The sequence below is a fragment of the Varanus komodoensis genome, unplaced genomic scaffold (genome assembly GCF_004798865.1).
Source record: "Varanus komodoensis strain SLA01 unplaced genomic scaffold, ASM479886v1 scaffold1, whole genome shotgun sequence".
Classification (NCBI taxonomy): Eukaryota; Metazoa; Chordata; class Lepidosauria; order Squamata; family Varanidae; genus Varanus; species Varanus komodoensis.
In genome coordinates, this window is record NW_025335268.1 from 33845658 (window position 1) to 33865145 (window position 19488).

The window sequence follows — 19488 nt, forward strand, 5'->3', positions numbered from 1 at the left end:
CAGATTGATTTGCCAAAGAGTGATTTTCAAGGCAGAGATTCAACCCCAAGTCACCATGGCCGTCTCCACTTGGAATATGGCTTGATAGCCATGATCCAGTGATCACCTCTTTTGCATAGCAGAGCAGTTTTCTTGGTGCACAAACAAAAGCCATTTATGAAGACAGCTGAGCTTCATGCCTGCTTGGCATAACTCACTTTGCACCTAGTTGGGCCTTTCCGAATCTGGGGTCCTTCAGATGCTGTGTACGATAACTTCCATAAACTAAGGGTTAGGGTCAGGGTCAGTAGGCCATAAAACATGTGCCCTCAGTTACATTTTTATTCTGAAAGTCACAGTGCAGATTGGAATATCATTTTGAAAACTTAATTCTGCATATTCTTTTTTTCTGGGAAGTTGCTGTATAATGTAGTGTTGTTAACCGATGGACATGGAAAAAAATTCTTGATGCCTTTTCTACCTACATGCCCACCAGTAGAGGAGGTATATATTGGTGTATGTACGTACACACACACACACACACACACACACACACACACACTTAAGAATTAGTGGCATAGCTATAGAAGGTAAGACGGAGCTTTCGGTCAACTTCAGACAAAAATGTCTCTTGCACCACAACTTCACAAAGGGTTGTTGCTACTGATTCTTTCTTTGCATAGTGTTTTAAGGTAGCTAATGATTTTTAAATTAAAGGCAACCATGTTTTGAATATGCTTTTCTCGGTACTTGAAGGCAGATTTTCTACTGTTTGGCTTCTTTCTTGGATGGTGCTTAACAGAAACATCTCTTAATATTGTTCTTATTGCAGCTTCAGTTGGTGTTCGATGGATGATAGGTGTTACAGAAATTAACAGAGGCTCAGCTTACGGCAACCATGGTCACAAGGGGAAACGAAAGTGAACTCTGCAGAGACTGCTTCATACCCAAAGGGAACACACACACCTGCAGCGAAAGTCATTCTCCTTCAAAGATGAGGATGAGGAAGCCTAACTGAGAGATGGCCATGGATGAGCTGGCGTCATTCTCTTCTCTCTCCCTCCTGCCCCCTCCTTCCCAGCCCCTCTCCCAGGACATGAATCACCGTTCTGCGCATGGTTCTATCATTGTTTTCCTCCCCATTTTTTTTAAATTCTGTTTTTCACAGGAAGTGGCTTTTTAAACTTAAAATAATATGCAAAGAGACAGAATAGCAAGGAAGCATTTGAAGGAATTAATGTTTAATTTCTTCTCCTTCACTCCCCACCCAATCTTCTATGGATTAACAGTGTCGAATAAAATGTACTTTCGTACAAGGCGACTAAATGGATATTTTATATTTAAGAACGTAAGCACCCTCCTGGATCAGACCAAAGACAAATCAGGTCCATTGTTCCATTGGCACAGTGGCCAAGCAGAACGCCAGCCAGGTGGCGGCTATGGGAAGCCCACGAGCAGAACATGGGGACATAACCCTCTGCTCTTGTTCCCCTGCAGCCGGTATACACAGGCATACTGTCTTATACCGGGGGTAATGGACAGCCAGCCATCATATTAGCCGTTGATGGCCTTAGACTTCTCTAATCCCCCTTTAACACCATTCAGATTTGCTGTTCTCACTACCTTTGGTGGAAGCAAACTCCATAGTGTAACTATGCACTGAGCTCCTTTTATTCTGCATCTCCCACCATTAGACTTCATGGACGACCCATAATGAATTCTTGCTAACCACCCAGAGGTTTGGCTGTTGGATGGTATACAAATGTAATAAATGTATAAATAAATTACAGAAAGAGAAACATCACTCCCTTTTACTACACTATGCATAATTTCATAAACTTCTATTATGTTCCCCTCCTTTTATGTTAAAACTTTCACCCTTTTCTTACGGGTACTTGGGTTACCCCAGCCCCTTAACTCCCTTTTCTGCATTTCTGTAGCTCATTAATGTGCTTTTGGAGACATGGCAGTCAGCATTATTTGCGTTATTAGATTATATGAAAGTATGACCTTCACAGTTTTATCTTCCATTCTTGTCTAATGGTCCTTAACATGAAATTTGCCTTGTTCACAGCTGCCACACCTCAAGGTAAATTTTCATTAAACTACCACAATCCCAACCCCCTTTCCTAGTCACTGCCACCTTGAACCCCATCCGTGTAGATCTAAAGTTTGTCATTTTGCTCATTTTGCATCACTTTACATTTATTTTGAAAAGCATTTGCCATGTCAATTGCACATTCGCTCTTCACCATCCCGTGTGTGTGCGTGCACTTTCCCATCCAAACTTAGTATCATCCATAAACTTAGCCCCTTCACTGCTCACACCTAACTGTGAACAAGTTACGAAGCACCAGCACACATATAGAAGTTTTGCAAACTTCACTTTTTATGTATCTGTGTTGTAAGAAAGCCCTTTTATTCTTTCTGTCCCGCTCAAGCACATCTTTTGATTATGTTGTCATCCAACAGTGAAATCACCTCTGGGCAGTTTCTTGCTTCTCATGGATTTAACAACTTACTCAAATTGTTTGTTCATTTGTTTGTATCCTTAATGATCTGCTTGCAGCTCGTGTAAAGATGCTGATGTTGGAAGTCCAACTCTCTTGAGCTTAATGGACTTCCTGCACATGTCCAAATGGATGATTAGTAGTAGGCCAAGTTGAAGCTTTTTTGCATTGTATTTATATCTTCTGGTTTCTCCTCTTGTGAGGAGCCCAAGACAGCTTGCCTAGCTCCATTTTATGCTCTCAACAAACTGGTGAGGTAGGTTCTGCTGATCTGTGACGGGTCCAAAGCCACTCAGTGAACTTCATGGCCGAGTGCAGACTAGAACTAGGATCCCCCAGGTTCTTAGTTCAACACTCTGGCCAGCACCCTCCACTCTGGCTTTTTTCCATTTCTGAGATGGGCCATCATGGGACTTGAGCAAACTGGAAGTGGGAAACTGCATGTGATTTGCCTGTGTCATGCGAGAACAGCACTTTCACCTATCCATTTGTGCAAATGGTGTGATTTCCACAAATTTTCTCAGAGATTTATTTGTGCCATGTTGATATTAAGTGCCTGCCGTCTGATTCCATTTTAGTTCAGCTAAAGCCCATTCCTTTTGTGCAGGCTTGGATGGTCCCTGCACCGCACATGGCCTTGCAAGCCCTCCACCAAAGAGCCTTCAGCTCCGCCTGTCTTGCTGGCCCTACATGTCAAATGGGACATGTTTCAGAGAATGCTACCAAGTCCCGAAATTTAATTTCCTACCCAGGAAGGTTTGTTACTTTACATGATTGGTGCCAAAATGCACCATGGCCACTGACTTTATCAGCAGTTCCACCATATCTAGATGAAATGTGGCAGCTACAGCCTCTGCTTCAGGTAAAGAGCTCACCATATACTCTATGCTTTCATCACAAACCCATCTCTCTGCATTTCCAATAATCAGATTACTGTGACTAGCCACCCCCAGAAATGTGAATGGGGATCAGTCCATCCCCCAAGGAGCAGGTCCCTTTTAAGAGATGGCATCCCTCTTCCATAGCACAATGCCCTCCTCCCTGGAGATCCTCATTCTCTGCAATAGCAGAACTCTCACCTTGGGAGTGGAATGCCAATATCATGCCCATGAAAAGATTGTTTCTGAACTTCTCAACTTCTCCATGTTAGCTGGCCTCAAGGGAGCCCATTGCACTGAACCCATGTGACTTCTGTCCAGCAAGTAGCTGTACAAGTGAGACTGCAAGATTATGGAAATCCCTTATACCCCCTTTCCCTTTCTTACGTTCATTGGATTTATTTACTTAGAAAGTTGGGCTGTGTAAGATAGAAAGGGGCAGTTGTGGTCCTGGCTTCCTCCCTTGTTGCTAAATTTACATAGAGTTTTAGTTCACCTGCTCCCTAAATAATTACCTTGATGATTCATCACTGGGGCTTCCTCACAAGCATGCCCTACTTTTCTGCTCATGGCTAGCATCCCAACATCTACTCAACTAATTACATTAGAAGAGCCCAGAAGTTAAACACAGTCAATTTGTGTTTGATCATGGCAAATTTCTGTGTCTAATCAGCAAGTTAAGCTTCAATAATCCTTACACCACTGCTTCATTCAGTGGTGCCAAATTTTAAGTAACTCTCTCCAAAAAAAAAATCATTGTAAAATGCATGGGGGGTGGAGGGAGGTAGAAGTGACATCCCAAAGCATGACTGAATGGCTTCCCTTTTTTCCCATTAAGCAGTAAAGCATTATGCTGTTACTCTGTGCACCTGCTTTTATGAGTGCCACAGTTGGCAGCCATAAAATCTATCTTCTCCAAGATGGCAATGCAGTCTTCATTATATTACCAGCAAAGGGGACCAGCTGCAAGTAATTAGGTGGTGGAAACTCCTGGAAAGGCTACTGTTTTGCAAACTAGGGAACCTAATGTTAAATGTATTTATGTGTAAGCCTACCAATCCGGGTGCAATGGACAGTGCCATTGCTAGTGCCTTTAGGAACTTCTTTGAAGGCCATATATGTGTGTGCGCATGCACACATGTGCAGTGTTGTGGCTGCTGTACAGTGAGAAGTTGTGCCTCCCTTGAAAGGGCACAACAGACCACTGTACAGAAAGGACATGATCTCACCAAGGCTAAGCACTATGAGTTGTAGAAATTTCATAAAGGATGCAAAATCAGTTGGACTAAAAATGCTTAATTTTGGCTGAATTGTGTCCTTGCGAATCATGCCACTTTAAACACCTGGGCGGAATATGATCTTGTGTAGGTGAAACTGTTGCTGTTCCATGTTTGAAGAAAGGAACTTGCTAAGCTATATTGGGGGTTCCCCTCCTCCACTTAACCAGTTTTATTAGGGGTTAAGATGCTGGAGTGGGTGGGAGAAAGGGATAGAGTAGCAGGCGCTTGCTGAATATTCATACTGAACTATTCATATCCACTGGAAATATTTAGCACTTTCACAGCTATACTTTCTTCCTTGTGTTTCATAGAAGTGGACAAGGAAGATAATGAAAAAGAGTGAAATTTTTTGTTCCTGCAGCATTTTTAGTAACAAAATAGACATGATTTATTTCTACTGTGAAAAGTAGATGTGCCTTGGCAATGTAATAGGAAACCGCACATTCTTTTTTGGGATGTTGGAGCTAATTTAAGTTCTGTATTAACGATAAACCTATTTGGGCTAGAGTTCAGTTGTAATTGCTGGAGTTTTTGCTGCCACAGACAGGCTCCATGAGCTGTGAACGTTCAGATCTGAATTGCTATTTGCATACAGATGCAGCAGGACTGCCATATGCCATATCCGTCGGGGATAGATTCACAGCCCCCCAGCAGATGCCTAAAGCTGTATTCGTGGGGGTCGGAGGCACAGGACCCCAGCAGCAATGGGAAAAAATGCAAATACATCTAGAGAAAAACTGTGAATATCTCTGGATTCTTCATGCCCACTGAGAGGCGAAACGTGTGAGGCTGGCTATTGCTGAGACAGAGCACAGTGTCCTCAAACAGTGCCTAGGTCCCTAGAGATACTTGCTTTTTCTCCGCTTTTATGGGGCCCCTGTGCTCCTAACCTCTGCAAATGTGGAGGGCTAATGGTCAACCTCAGTTCAGAGAAATGACAGTAACTGAGATAGCGGTTATGGAGATCCTGCTGTATTTTATGTTCCTCCTGCATGCCCATTGCAAGGCCTGCACATGGCTCTAGCTCTTAAGATCAATGGTCCTTGAAATCTCCCAATAACTACCACACACATCTGTCATTAACCAGCAATGGCACTTAGCTTGCACATGTCATAGAGATCCACCACTTCCAGAAACAGGGACCTTTGTGGCTATTTGAAATGACTGCGTGGGAAGATGAAGTCTGAGAAATCTGTACTCTCCTGCACTCTGTGTGTACATGGAGCATCATGGGCCTTAAATATCAGGAGTGCCTCCCATGCCAATATGCTTGTGCATTACGATCAGCCAGGGAGACCCTCTTCCAAGGTCCGTCAATAGCAAATGTTACGTCATACAACTACAAATGCCTTTTCAGTGATGCTTCCTGACTTTGGAATACCTTCCCTAAGGAAATACGACTGGCACCAAGGTGAAAACATTTCCTCCACCCCCACCCCCCAGACTTAGCTGATTTAACTGTTTTTATACCTCTCAGATTTTATTGGGTTGCTTTGGGCTTCTTACTGTTTCAACTCTGTATTGATATTTGCGTGAAGGTGCAGTTCGGAAATGTTTAAAGTCAAGTAAACAGAAAATCAACTTGGCATGTGAACCATCAGGATAAAGGACATGCTTTTCCTTATGAAATGAAGACTGCCATGGGAAATCATTGGACTATTACACCTCCTGACTTGCAGTCAGAACTGCTTCAGTTCAGGAAGGGGATTGCTACTTGCTTCTGCTGACATTAAGCCTGTCACAAAAAGCACAGAAGCATCATGATAACCCACAAGACAGTGATTGTTTGTTCAATATTACCTTAAAGCCCCAGAAGCTGCAAATAAAATAAAACCAGCAGCTTTCCCTCTCTTTAAATTCTGCATCCCATGGGGGATCTTTATTGCATTAAGCTGAGAGCTGTGATAACTTGAAGACACTATTGGATAGCTCGCTCAGAATATACAAAAAGCTCGACGGTGTCCGTCCCTTATTGAAATGACCACTATGGGCACAATAGATTCTCTTTCCCCACTACATACATGCAGGTCTCCAGAGTTTGGAGGGCCCCCACCAGAGCAAATTTAGTGAGTGCAGACAGAAGTCCTGCGATGCAAAGAGATCCACTTGTAGAACGTGGGAGGTTGCCCTGCTTCTATAGCCATGGAAAGTGAGAAGGCACCATGACAAAGATGTTGCTTCCTGCACCACTCCTGAATTAAGGATCCCCCCCCCCCCCCCCCCCCCAATGCAGTTGAAATGTGTCACTCTTTAGGATGATGCTTGCCATTTTTAGCCAAGGCTTTAAAAAACACCTGGAGCAAACTCTTGCCTTTTGCTACATTAGCAGAAGGGTGGCTATAGAAGCAACTCAACTCAGTCTATAATTTCTAGGAAAGCACCAACAGCTAGTTCAGAAGTGGAGCAAAACCCAGTAAGGGACACAGTGCATGTGAGCCACACCAGGGCTAAAGCCAGTTCTGATCTAAAGGATTCAGATTTGGTGGCTTTCAGACAACCCTGATTCAGTAAAAGAATCATTTGGTAGTTGTCATGCATTCCATGTTTGGACGTACAGTACCTACAGCTCAAACTCATTAAGACTGCATTATGCATTTTCCCGTAGATCTAGTTATGGTTAGTAAAGACATGTATCTCATATGTGAATAGTAGGGTAGATGTCTGTTCAGTGTGTGCTTGAGGGCAGTTTCAAAAGCTGCTACAAATGATGTGTATTAATACTTGCAAGGTAATATTTTGATCTACAACCAGTCGGTAATAAATGACCACGTACTCTTTCTGTCCTGTTTGAACTGCTCTGTTAAGCTGATCCAATTGTCTCCATTTGAAGCCTGAATCTGTGTCAATGCATCCTATTCAGAAGAACAAGGAGACTTGCATTCTTTGCTACCATCGTGTGCAAAACCTTATAACTCAATAATTCATTTCAAGAAAAGTTACGTCTTAATTTGAACATTTAAATGTTTTTTAAAATGAATGTAAGCTCATTTGAGAATAATAGATTGCAGGGTAGTTTAGACATGGTAAAAAATTGAGTGGGGTGGAGGAACTGCTTGGCTAAACAGAATCGGCTGTGAAAGAGGCCTGTGAACTGTTCTCAAGCATCCATCACTGGATGATGTAGGGACAAAGCAGTATCGGACTCTGTCCTGCCACTTTAGCCTCCCCTGCCCCTCACACCCCGAGTCTCCCAGCTTGACTCTAAATTGGTCCTGGAGCTGCTGCTATGAATGTTCTTTGCTTGTTACTCTGTTCCAGTTACCTCAGGCACTTTCCTTACTAGTATTTCATGCTTAGAGATGGGAAGACCTGGGAAAAATCAGGAAAAAAGCTGTGCAGCTATTTTTTTCATTGCTTCCCCAAGGACCATTTTTCCTTTAAAAATGGGGTTGGGGGAGCATCTTTGAATTATGAACTATTTTCTTCTAGAATGTAAGACAAAGTGTTTATATATTGGTACTTCGCCTTTACCCCACACAAGCTATTTTCAAAATCTAATGTAGTACGTTTTTTATAGAATTACTGGAGATGTAAATTGTCTGGAAATAAAGAAGCCAGGGTAAAATCCTTTTAACCCTCTGTGTAAGATTCCCAGTATAGTCATTTCTTCCATTTTTTAATTAAAATTATTGATTTCATGTATTTTTGACTGATAACACATTTAAGGATGTTCCAAGTCAAGCTCAATTTTCCAACATGTGAATAGAAGCAGTTTGTGTTTTGTTCTGGAGTCCTGCATTTTTGTGTTTGTTATGCTTAGATCCATAGCAGTCAGTAATGTAGTCCTAATCTAAAACACCCAGATTTATTTAAAAAAAACCCTGTAAACTATCCCAGCAGTGTCAACAAATATTATCAAACAGCTTGTGGATTTTTAGCTAAGTGCTAAAAAAAGGTATATTTCAAATATTCCTAAAAATCTTCTATTTTCTCCTGAAAAACAAAGAAACAAAAAATCCCATGACTTCTAATTTTCTGGAAAGAAACATATTAATTTTGCATTGTGCTGGAGAGCTACTGAGGGGAAGATGACTCCATAAACTTTGAGGCATTGCATATCCTTTTAGATCTTGCCCAAAATGTAGCACAGCTTTACCCAACCTGGTGTCCTGCAAGTATTTTGACTTGTAACTCCAGCATTCCTGATAATTGGCCATGCTGGCTGTTGCTGATGGGAGCTTAAGTCTAAAACCTCCGGCGCGCTCCAGGCTGGGGAAGGCCAGAACAGATCACTTGCAAACATAAGGGTCAGGCTCCTCTATCCTAGTATTTACCGTCTCCCCAGTACTTTAGAAGCTGAGAGCAGAAAACAGCAGAGTGATGGTTCTGCTCAAAGCAGCAACTTTTTTTTGCACAAGCAATGGTCAGAGGCCTTGTATATCTGTGGCACTGTATAAAAACAAAACAAAACTCGGTGTTGCTTCATTCTGTGTGGCCACTTTAGTATGCCTTTAAGAACAGTGATCCTACCTGAATCATTCTGCAAACCTCCCCAGCTCCTTTCCATTGTAGTGAGAGTTGGTGGCACAGAAACTGCTGGGCATTTGTGACATTTCAGTAACGATCAGTGATACCATTGTGGAAATACTTATAAAATTTGGACCTGCACCTTTGAGAGAACACTGAAAAACAATGCCTCCAAAGTTGGGCAGGTAAGGCAAAATTATCCGAGGATGAAAGGATACTTGCCGAAATCATTAGATTTCAAGCAATTCCATATTGTCTTGTTCAGTATTAGTGTTACTTCCCATGAGCAAGTGTATGTTTTAAAATTGCCTTAACTGAAGTAAGTTGTTTATATAAAAATAAAGTCAAATTAAAGCAATATTGAATTTGTAATTTCTATTAAACTATATGACCTGGTGGATATAGTGATGTGATGTGATAGAGGCTACAAATGATCCATTATCTATTTTTGTATCATTGTCAATTTAAAAACACCAATATTCCAGCAGAAGTTTCAATTTGAAGCAATGGAAAGCAGAAGTTTAAAAATGATAAAATATTTGATTCCATATATATTCATTTTTCATCAGTCTTAAGAATAGACAGTGTATCCTTTCATGAGCTGTTCTGTTGTTGAAATGGGTTTCTGTCAGGCTGGTTGCTGGTTTTAATTTCTTTCTGCTGTTTGTTTTTGCAATTACTTTAAGTTTTAACATTAAACTTGGATTTCTTATTGTTGGCTGCTTTCAGCCCTACTGATGGGCTCAAATATAAATGGGGCTTAGTCATAAAATCTGCTTTAGTATCAGGTGGGCAAGTGCCGTTATATCGGAGAGTCTTGGATCATGCTTCAGTTGAACTGGGCAGTAAACTTGGAGAAGAGTAACCTCCTCAGCAGGCATAAGAGACCCTTGGGACATTTTCCAACAGCTTTAGACAAATGACATAAGCTAGACTTTTTTCGAACAGCAGCGATATAAAACTAGATCACTTGTATCTTCTGATGAAGTTGGGGAACAAAGAGCTTCAACAATGAAATAAGGAATAAAAGACTTCCTAAAATAAACCATTTATTGAGAAAAGCTTTTAAATTTCATCAATCAGCCTTTGCATAACAAATCTGAAGCTGGCCAATAAAAAACAAAACAAAAAAACACAAACGAAAAGGTAGAAGTTCACAGTCAGTGCACTCAACAAACAGGAGATTAAAAACAAGGTTCAGAACGCCTGATATAACACTAACCTTTGCTTTTTCGAACCTAGAAAGTTCAAAAATACTACATATCAACATTACAGTTCTCAGCCATGTGAGAAATGGGGAAGGAACAAAAATCAGGACATGGTCCATTATACAGCAGTAATGGCACTTTCACTGAAACATGCAGCTTCTTTAAACTCGTGGATGTTGTCACGGGAGCGACGTGTGCCAAGGAAAACGTACAAGAGCAGCAGAAGAAGTGACCCAGGTCACTTGTGCAGTCTTCAGTCACGGTAAGTTTCGAGTTGTATTCTGTGTTTCAGCACAGTCTTTTATGTAAATATTACATACAGTAGTGATTAAGAGCTACTTCACCAGAGGACAGGAGGCGACATGTTGGTTTTAACTTCATTCTTCATCTGTGCACACCTGTGATAGTTCAAGAGACAGGGAGAGAGAGAACACGTAACTAATACATCGTGCACACATCCAGTCAGCGGTCCGAAGGGCTCCGCCACTCTCCGTGAAGGTGGTGCTTCTCATTCAAGGACGCTGACCATAAGACGTCTCCTGCTGCACTCCAGCAAGTCACAACAGTAGTCACAAAGAAGATCATTGTCCTCAAGCACATGGAGAAGTTCTTCAAAGCGTGAGCTGCCCGCACTATGCCCTGGAAACTAACCAGAGCTCAAACCTTGGCAGGTCTGCAGGCATGCCAAGTGCCTGAAGCTGCTGTAAGTTAACGCTAGGAATGCCCCCAACCAGGGCTTTTTCTGCACTTCTCAGGCTCGGAGGCATTTATCAAAACCCTCACGTGGAAGCTAGTCTTAGGTTAACTTTAATGTGTTAATACAGCACAGCATCTTTTTAATAAAAACAAAGATATTTGCATGGGCTGATGAAACTGTATTTTTCTCAAGACTGAGCCGTGTTTTAATATTTCTCAAGAATGATTTCTGACGCCCAAGGATGAAGTCATATTGTACACAGTATCACAACAAATGTACTAGAACCTGTGAAGTGGAAACAGAAAGGGGAGCAAATTCTGAACTTGTGCGCACATTCTCCCAGGCACAGACTGGCCTGGATGCTCAGGTCCTAGGGGAGCAAAAAGACAATTCAAGGGTCAAAAAGAACTGTTTCAAGCATATCCCATGTCTCTTCTTGCTGCTCTTACTCTAGCTAAGCTTACAACACGTGTGCAGTGCAATCCTTTACAGGTCTGCTCAGCAGCAAGTCATGTTGCATTCTGTGAGGTTTACTCCCATGTGAGTGGGACACCCACTGTGGTCTTGTAAGGAAGAAGGGAACAGTCCAGCACTGGCCCTGCTGGGGTGAAAGCAGGAAGCAGCGCTGATTGTTACGAAGCAAAGATGCCTGCTCCAGCCACTTGACGTCCAGTGTGGGAGCAGTGGGGAAACTTGTTTCCTGCCCCACTAACAAGTGAGCAGAGATTCACAACTCCTCCAGCATGTTTGTGTTGATACACAGAAAACTGATATGGATCCTTTTAATTCCAAAAGGCCAAGAGGAACCTTTCTAAAAAATTATTTTGGATTTGATAAGAGGGACCTACCATTAACTGTTACAGTGCGGATCCCTGCTGTTTAGGGCCCCAGCCATGCTGTTCCATTCCCTACCCCAAAACTGCCCTGTGCCCTTAGGCTTTTTCTCTGATCTTTTGCACTTCTGCAAATCACAGGGTTCTCCCAAGGCTGACAGTGCCCTCCTCTTCTCCAGGAGTGATGCCATGCTGACTACCTACACAAAGGGACTCAAAACTTGAATGCAAGAACTTCAGGGCTTAATCAGCAGTGCTTTCGAGGACACTCTCTTGGAAGTCCTAGAAATCAGAACTGATGTTCCTCTGGTGGTCTGTCATGGAGATCCTATGACCAACTGGCCCCACACCATGGGCAAGGCGAAGGCATCCCAGAAGGGGCTCCGAACGCGCGCACACATGCTCCTTCTCCACCCAGCTTCCTGGCCCCCAGTGAGGCAGCACAGCTCCTCCAGAGCAAGGAGGGGGCTTGACCTCACGCCTCTCCCGACTCACATGGAAGTACTAGAACCACCCCATTTGGCAGCTCCACCTCGGTTAACTGTCATAGACTAATGACCTTTTCGGAAAGTGTTTGTCCCTGAAAAAAAGAAATGTAGAAATGGCTGATGGCAAGCGAACTGAAGCCACAGCATTCTGGGACTTAAACCAATTTAGTTCCCATATAGCCAGTTCCCCAATGAACAGGTTCATAACAGAGGTTGCCTGGCCATATTTGCTACCAACAAGACACACGTAAGTGTAACCAACCTTGACAAATGGATGGTCGAGGAGCTGACTAGCTGTCCATCTCATCTTTGGATCACTTTCCAGGCAGTGAGAAAGAAAGTCTTTCCCTTCTCGGCTTATCCTGTCTGGTATGGGAGGTTTGTGACCCATTCCTACCCTATACATGATCTGGAAATTGTGTTCAAATTCATGCCATGGCCTCTGCAACAAAGGAAGAACATCGGAGTTGAAAGGATGAGCTTGCAAATGGACCCATTAGCATGCGCTCTGTGCTGCACTTCTCATCAGATGGTATTAAGCCATGCAGAGTGCAATCCAATCGCCTTCTGACACTGTTGGAAGGTGGGGAACGATTATTTGGAGTCCTGGCCCCAAGTCTCAGTGCTGGGACTCCAAAGGCTGGGTCCCTGGTCCACACACAGCTAGCACAGAGAGAATACACTGGCTGAGATGCAGATGTACCTCCGAGGAAGGCAAAGGGGGTCTGCCACTTCCTGCCAGCAACCTGGCTGCCTTCCTCCTTTCCCTCCCCAGAGCCCCTGGCAGCCAAAAAGAGCCATCTAGACAGCAGAAGCAACTGCTACTACCATACTTGTGCTGGTTGTTGGAGGCAGGTCAGCTTCCATGTGCAGGGGTGTCTGTGCATCGGGGGGGGGGCACTGATTGCACCCAAAGGAGCATGATGAATGACTTCACAACTTACAGATTACGTGCACATTTTTTGGAGAGACTCTCAATCAGTATGTAAAAACGTAGCTATTTTTCATCCTATTAAATCAAGTTAAAAACCTGATTGGACAGCAGAGGGCTTAACACAGCAATTCCAAGCTAGGCAGGAAAAGAGCTATCTAGTAGCCGTAAGTTTCACATGAGTTAAAAGTTCAACTGGCATAAAAAGGCCTTTCGCACAAATCCTGTAGTCCCAAATATATGGTAGAGGCTGGGATCTTCTAATGCGAAGGCTGGAGTCAATTTTGGAGATGCTCTTGGTTGATGGGAGGGGCAGACCTCAGTGCTGGGTTGGGCTCAAGGAAAAAGGGGTAGAACCACAGTGCGATGAACACCAGCATAGTCTAGTTTAAAGCTCTTACTACTAAATTTTGGAAGTCTGACATTTCAGCTTTTCAAAATGGGGGACATGCTGTGGAAAAGCCAAGGAGCAACCCCAGTGATTGCTGGCTATGTTAAGGGTGGCAGGGTTTGGTTCCAGAGCCTGTAAAAGGTAAACCTGCCCAAAACAATCATTCGTCAGAACAAGAAAGGACGGAAAAAATGAAATAAGAAACAAAGTAATGCCCAAAGCAAAAAATGGCCATTAGGAAAAGACAGAACCACCCTTAGCAATTCAGCCCTTTTATTCTTTACCTAAAGTGCACAAGAGCCTGGGGAAATCTGTGAAACTAGTATTAGTAGTAAAACTAATATTAGTGGTAAGTGAACATTGTTGGGATACACCTGTATGACAATATAAATGCCCAATGGTTTTATGAGGGATGGATTAATTTGGGTATCAAACGATGTGGGCCTAGTTCAACTTTCTTGAGTGTCTCTGCCTTTTGACAGAGACCCCCACAGCTCAGAACATGGTGGCTGTTTCATGAATGCATAACAGAAAAGCGTGGTTTGCATTCCAAGATGCAACCAACTGAGAACCCGATGGAAGAAAGACAGCTGCTTTATAAATCACCATTTCCTATGGAAGAATTAAATCAGATTTGATACAGCAGGCAAACACAAGTGCCACTATTTAATACACATCTGTGCTTTCCTGCAAGGTTAAGGTCAGTGAAGAAAAATATCAGTCTTACTGAGAGCCAGTCTAATGCAGTGGTTAAGAGTGCAGGGCTGGGACTCAGGTGATCTGGGTTCCAGTCCTCATTCGGTCATGGGTGACTTTGGGCCAGTTACAGACTATCTGTTCAACCTACTTCACAGAGTTGTTGTGAGGATGAGACTGGGAGGAGGAGGAGGATTATATAAGCTGTCTTGAGCTCCATGAAGGGAAAAAAGGTGGGATATAAATATAAGTGACTGACTGACTATAAGATTAGAGAAAAGATGAGATGGGGTAATAATCCAAGGTACATATGTCTCTGGTCCTCCTTGGCACAATAAAGCAAGACAATTTTCAGTGAACTATACCTTCCTGTACACCCAGAATGGGAAACCATGGTTTCCCAGTTCAGATGTAACAGAAAACTATGGTTCATTGAAAACATCTTGGCTTTTGTGCTGTGCCAAGAGAGGAGGAGAGGGGCAGTACGGGTGGATACAAGGATTGCTCATATTGTAGTTTATTAAGCCAAGATATATACATCCAAACTAGGCCTCTTTGTCATTAAGGAGGATGCATTAAACAAAGAGGCCAACACTTTGGGGGAGTCCAAAATGCCTCCTTTTCTTCCACTTTATCAGTGAAACCAAATGAAAAACATTCAAGTCATGAAAAGTGTAAAGGCTAATTCCTCCTTAGAAATTCAGGCAGTGCAGATTGAGGCCACCACACAGCTTTCCAAGTATCAGCAATTGGCTTTATCTCAAAACCTGCTTACCTTCCCTGTGACCATTTCAATCACAACGCAGCCTAGGCTCCAGATGTCTGCTGCACGCCCATGGCCTTCTCCTTTAGCTCTAGTAATCACTTCAGGAGCCATGTATGCTTTGAAACAACATACGTGAACAGATCAGTTTACGCAACAAAAGGAACAGGAGGCTTCAAAACAAAGGGATTAATCTGAGGAACCAAACTATGCTCAGTAGGAAGTTACCTCCTAAAGTTTCCTTGCTAGCAAACCCAAAGGCAGCTTCAGAGTCACATGGAAGGGAAGATACAAAGGCATCCTTCTCCCGCTCACAACCCTAACTGGGTTTGCTGCTGTCCTGCCAGCATTAGTGAGACACTGCTGCACTGGGGTCCCTGGGGGAGGAAGGAGATTCAAGCCCCCTCAACCCTGGCATCCTGCCTTCTGACCAGCTGAGCTGCAGGGAAAACCGCATGGGGCACCTGCAGGCTCAGCAGGCCACCGAAGCAGGGCAGCCTGCAAGCTGCACGCCCCTGCTTTACAGAGGACACGGTGCATCACACTATCTCAGTAACACTAATATTAGCATGATTATTCCCATATGGAGGGTGGAGTTGAGAGAGGTGGGATGGGAGAGACATGCCTCTGCATTTTACTTATATAAAACATATTTAATCCTTTTTATATATTTGCACTTTGTATTAGAAGCAGCTATCTTATGAGAGGTGAGGATACCTACCAACCTAACCTAGTATTCCCTATTCCAAGCTAGTGCCCTCAGATGTTTGGACTACAGCTCTCATGCTGACTGAGGAGCTGGAAGTCTTCAACACTTGGAGACATCAGTTTGGAAAGGTGGCTGTATCTGACCCACAGGGGCTCTCCAGAGTGTCGGGAAGAGGCCTTGCCATCATAGGCTACCAAATGCCTGGGGGTGAGTCGGATTGGCTACATGCAAACCACATGCTCAGCCACTGAGCACATGCTTGTTTCATTAAGATTCCCTTTGTACTTCACAGAAGTGGCTGAATTCTTGACTTCATGGCTTCCCAAGTCACACGTCAGTCTAATAGGACTACTCAACACAAGTTTTGAAACTTCTGCGACCTCCCCAGTTTTGTGTCTTATCCAGCCAACTGAGTGGGATTATCATAACACATTTGGTGTCTATTTTGCATGAGATATGAAAGTCTCTTGTGCCCATGAGTGTGTGAACAATGGCAAGCACCTCACTCGACTCTTAACAGAATCACTGAGGTGCTCCAACTGAGCCATGAACAAGTTCACTTCACGCAGCTGACCAGGCATGCATGCTTCCAAACGATGGGGTATGAGAGCTCTGGACACGCCCCTCGTACTCCCCAGCACAGAGTTTCTTCATGCAGACTGTCTGCAAAAGGAGTTATGGGGCAGAGGCTGCAGGAGACCCTTGCACAGGAACTGGCAAGTGACGGGATGGCTCTTAGATCACCATATGCATGCACAACCACGGGCCACTGAATAAATGTCGCAACAGTCCCTGCACAGTTTTCAAAGGCAGAAAAGGTTTAAAGGCATCACTGTCAAGCAATGCAGAGGTAAGGAACTTGGCCCACTTGGAAGAACGTCTTCAGATTTCGTGTAATGCTTTGTATTTACAGATCCACATGGCAAGGGCACACAATAATGGAATATGAAGCATTTCTCTTATTGCGCTGTACCATAATCCACTGAAACAGCAACCTTTCCTCTCTTGCCCCCTTTTCCTGGTCTAAGTGGAGGAAATCAGCCTGGGCAGGGTTGGTGCACAAGTGTCTCTCCCACCCCCTCAGGAAACCTACTGGAGCCACGTCTGCCCTAGAACATTTCAGTGGTCACTAGTGAGCGCTGCAAGCAAAGGAACTTTCCTGGGATGCCTTACCTGCAGTCCCCAGAGTACTGTTCACCTCACCAGGCATTGTCTGTGTATTATTCTTTAATTTTACCGAGCAGCCAAAGTCTCCCAGCTTAATTAGCCCTGATGAAGTCAGAAAGATGTTTGCTCCTGAAAGGGAAAAAAAGTGCCTGATTTCTAAAAGAAAAACTGGATAGGATTTTAAGCCCAAAGGAGACCTTTATCGCAGAATGATCAGCTCAGATCAATTGGCTGGTTCAAGGGGAATGAACACCTTACACCCCAAGGTTGCATAGTCACCTGCAACCCTCAGTCTTGCACAGAAGTGGGAAAGAGAGGTCCCTGCTCCCTTGGCTCATCTACTGGAGCCCGGCTTCTGCCCAGTGCCCCTCTGCTCCACAAACTGGTGGCAGGAGACGCTGCCTGCACTCTTTGAAGACTGGAGGGCCTCTGAAGGAAACCCGCCTTTGCGTGGCTCTCTTTTTCCACACCACCATCCTAATGGCAGCTGTTGCCTTTTTCCTTCCAAGGCTTAAAGCCTTTAGCTTGGAAAAAGCAAACGCACCTCAGCCTGCAGAAGGCCTCCATAGTATTGCTATGGCAACTAAATACTACTGGCCTTGCACTCTCTCCCCCTCTCAGTTTCAGAGACTGGTGATGTGAGGAGAGCACCCAGGTTGCTTTGTCTGAGCATTTTCCAGTCCTCAGTTCATGATTGGCCATATTCAAAACCTCGCTCAAATGGTGCCTTTCATTCCAAATGGAGGAATCCAATGATTGATCAAAGCCACTTAGGCAAAGACAGCTGCTGCCATTCCTTGTCTTCTTCTGCACAGTGTCCCACAACCTGAACAGATGCGATTTTCCTCAGGGTTGTCTTCTACATGTACTTATGAAGAGTGAGGAACTGCACTTGGAAAGTTTGTTTCAGGCATCTCATTTTGCATCTTGCTAAGTACCACCCCTTCTCTGTACAAGATGGAAAGGCAGATGAGATTCAGTCGCAAGCCAAAGGCCAAAGTTGCCCTTAGGATTTACTCAAAAGAGTCAGAGCACTGGCTTTCCATTTGCCATTGCTAGTAAACAGCAGCAATCACCAAATCACTGTCAGGTTCCATCACTGCAAAGGGAAACGTCAACCTTCACATGCTATAAAGAACGGATGCCATATGTGCCTTTAAAGATCAGCTTCTGCTCATGTCCTGTCACAATCTCTAACAACAGATATGCCTTATATCTGAACATGAGCTCTAAAAAGCTTAGAGAACTGAGGACTCCCTGATGTCAACTGGGGCAAACCTGGCAGCAGCTCGTAGCCACACAAGCATCACCAAGGTTGGCTTCTGGTTCCAGACAAGAGCAAGCCAGTTATCTTCTGGAAGTATTAAAAGCTCTCTGCTGGGAGCAGATGGGAGAAATGGGAAAAGGCTGACAGAAACCTGCTGTTATTTGAGATAAGTTGAAGACTTTTTCATTAGGAAATTAGTATCTTGTTGTCTTATGGTCTGAAAATTCCTTTGCTTTTCAATGCAAACTGTAGACCAGCCAAGCAAACAAGAGATCTAAATAGCTCAAATCATTCTACCTTTGATGTCTCGATGCACGATGCCGTGTTCATGCAGCACATTAATGGCAGTGGTGATCTGCTTCGTGTAAAGCCTAATGACATGCTCCTGGAGGCCCAGTCTTGACACTTCTTCCAGAGTTCCTTCATCACAATATTCCATGAAGATGTACATCTCTTCCTGTAGCGGGGGAGCAAACATTGCACCTCGGTCTGGTTGCATCCTCAATATGCAGAATATTTCAAATAGGCATTCCAATAAGCAACACACTCCTTTTGCTGTCTGTTTATACAGCGATTAATCCCCTGCAGCATATTTGTAGCAGAACTGCTCTCTTTAGCCAACGACTTACATGGGGAAATATGGCAACTGTCTGGATGGTCCATGAATATGGTTACAATTTGTAAGAGAAAAAAATAGGACTTCTGTAACTGAAAGAAGACTAAGTTGCTACTTGCTCCAAGCTGCTGTCAATCAGATAGGGCAGAAAAACATCATGAGTGCCCCAATTGTAGTTATGCTTCCCTGCCCCACTTTGCAAGCAGGAAAGAATCAATTCCTGCTTATCCTGAATCCAAATCCCAGCCTATAAAAAGGTCTATATAAGGTTAAAGAATGGATAGCACTGAATACATCCCTATATATTTTATATGTAGCAAGCTATTATTAAAAGTGATTATGCAAAAACTTCAGCAAAGGCAGCACAAATATCGATAGATGTGTCTATTCCTAAGTTACGCCTAAAGACCACCTGTTCAAAAGTCAAAAGTTTCATTAATTCCTCAACTCTCCGGTGACCATTTATCTTTCCAGTATTGTAGTATTAGTCTTTTAGCTGTCAAAAGGGCTGAGAAAATCCATTTGCATTGACCTTCCATTAAATTCCAAGAGACTGGTGGATAATTAAGAACAACACGAGTATCATTAAATATTAAAGAACTTCCCAT

At 43.5% G+C, this 19488-nt stretch overlaps 2 protein-coding genes across 12 annotated transcripts in view; one reads left to right on the forward strand and one right to left on the reverse strand.

Moving 5' to 3' along the window:
* The window catches only part of AGPAT4 (1-acylglycerol-3-phosphate O-acyltransferase 4), a 116556-nt gene extending 107084 nt beyond the window's left edge, over positions 1 to 9472 (forward strand). For all 4 annotated transcript variants that reach the window (XM_044421611.1, XM_044421592.1, XM_044421621.1 and 1 more), the window contains one exon: positions 812 to 9472. In XM_044421611.1, the coding sequence (XP_044277546.1) occupies positions 812 to 903 (92 nt within the window). In that variant the 3' untranslated portion in view covers positions 904 to 9472. The remainder of the gene's footprint in view (positions 1 to 811) is intronic.
* A 674-nt stretch (positions 9473 to 10146) lies between these two features.
* MAP3K4 (mitogen-activated protein kinase kinase kinase 4) overlaps positions 10147 to 19488 on the reverse strand; it is a 97517-nt gene continuing 88175 nt past the window's right edge. For all 8 annotated transcript variants that reach the window (XM_044421566.1, XM_044421509.1, XM_044421528.1 and 5 more), the window contains 5 exons: positions 18562 to 18721; positions 17004 to 17126; positions 15134 to 15240; positions 12603 to 12782; positions 10147 to 10720 (listed from right to left, as the gene is read on the reverse strand). In XM_044421566.1, coding sequence (XP_044277501.1) covers positions 10700 to 10720; positions 12603 to 12782; positions 15134 to 15240; positions 17004 to 17126; positions 18562 to 18721 — 591 coding nt within the window. In that variant the 3' untranslated portion in view covers positions 10147 to 10699. The remainder of the gene's footprint in view (positions 10721 to 12602; positions 12783 to 15133; positions 15241 to 17003; positions 17127 to 18561; positions 18722 to 19488) is intronic.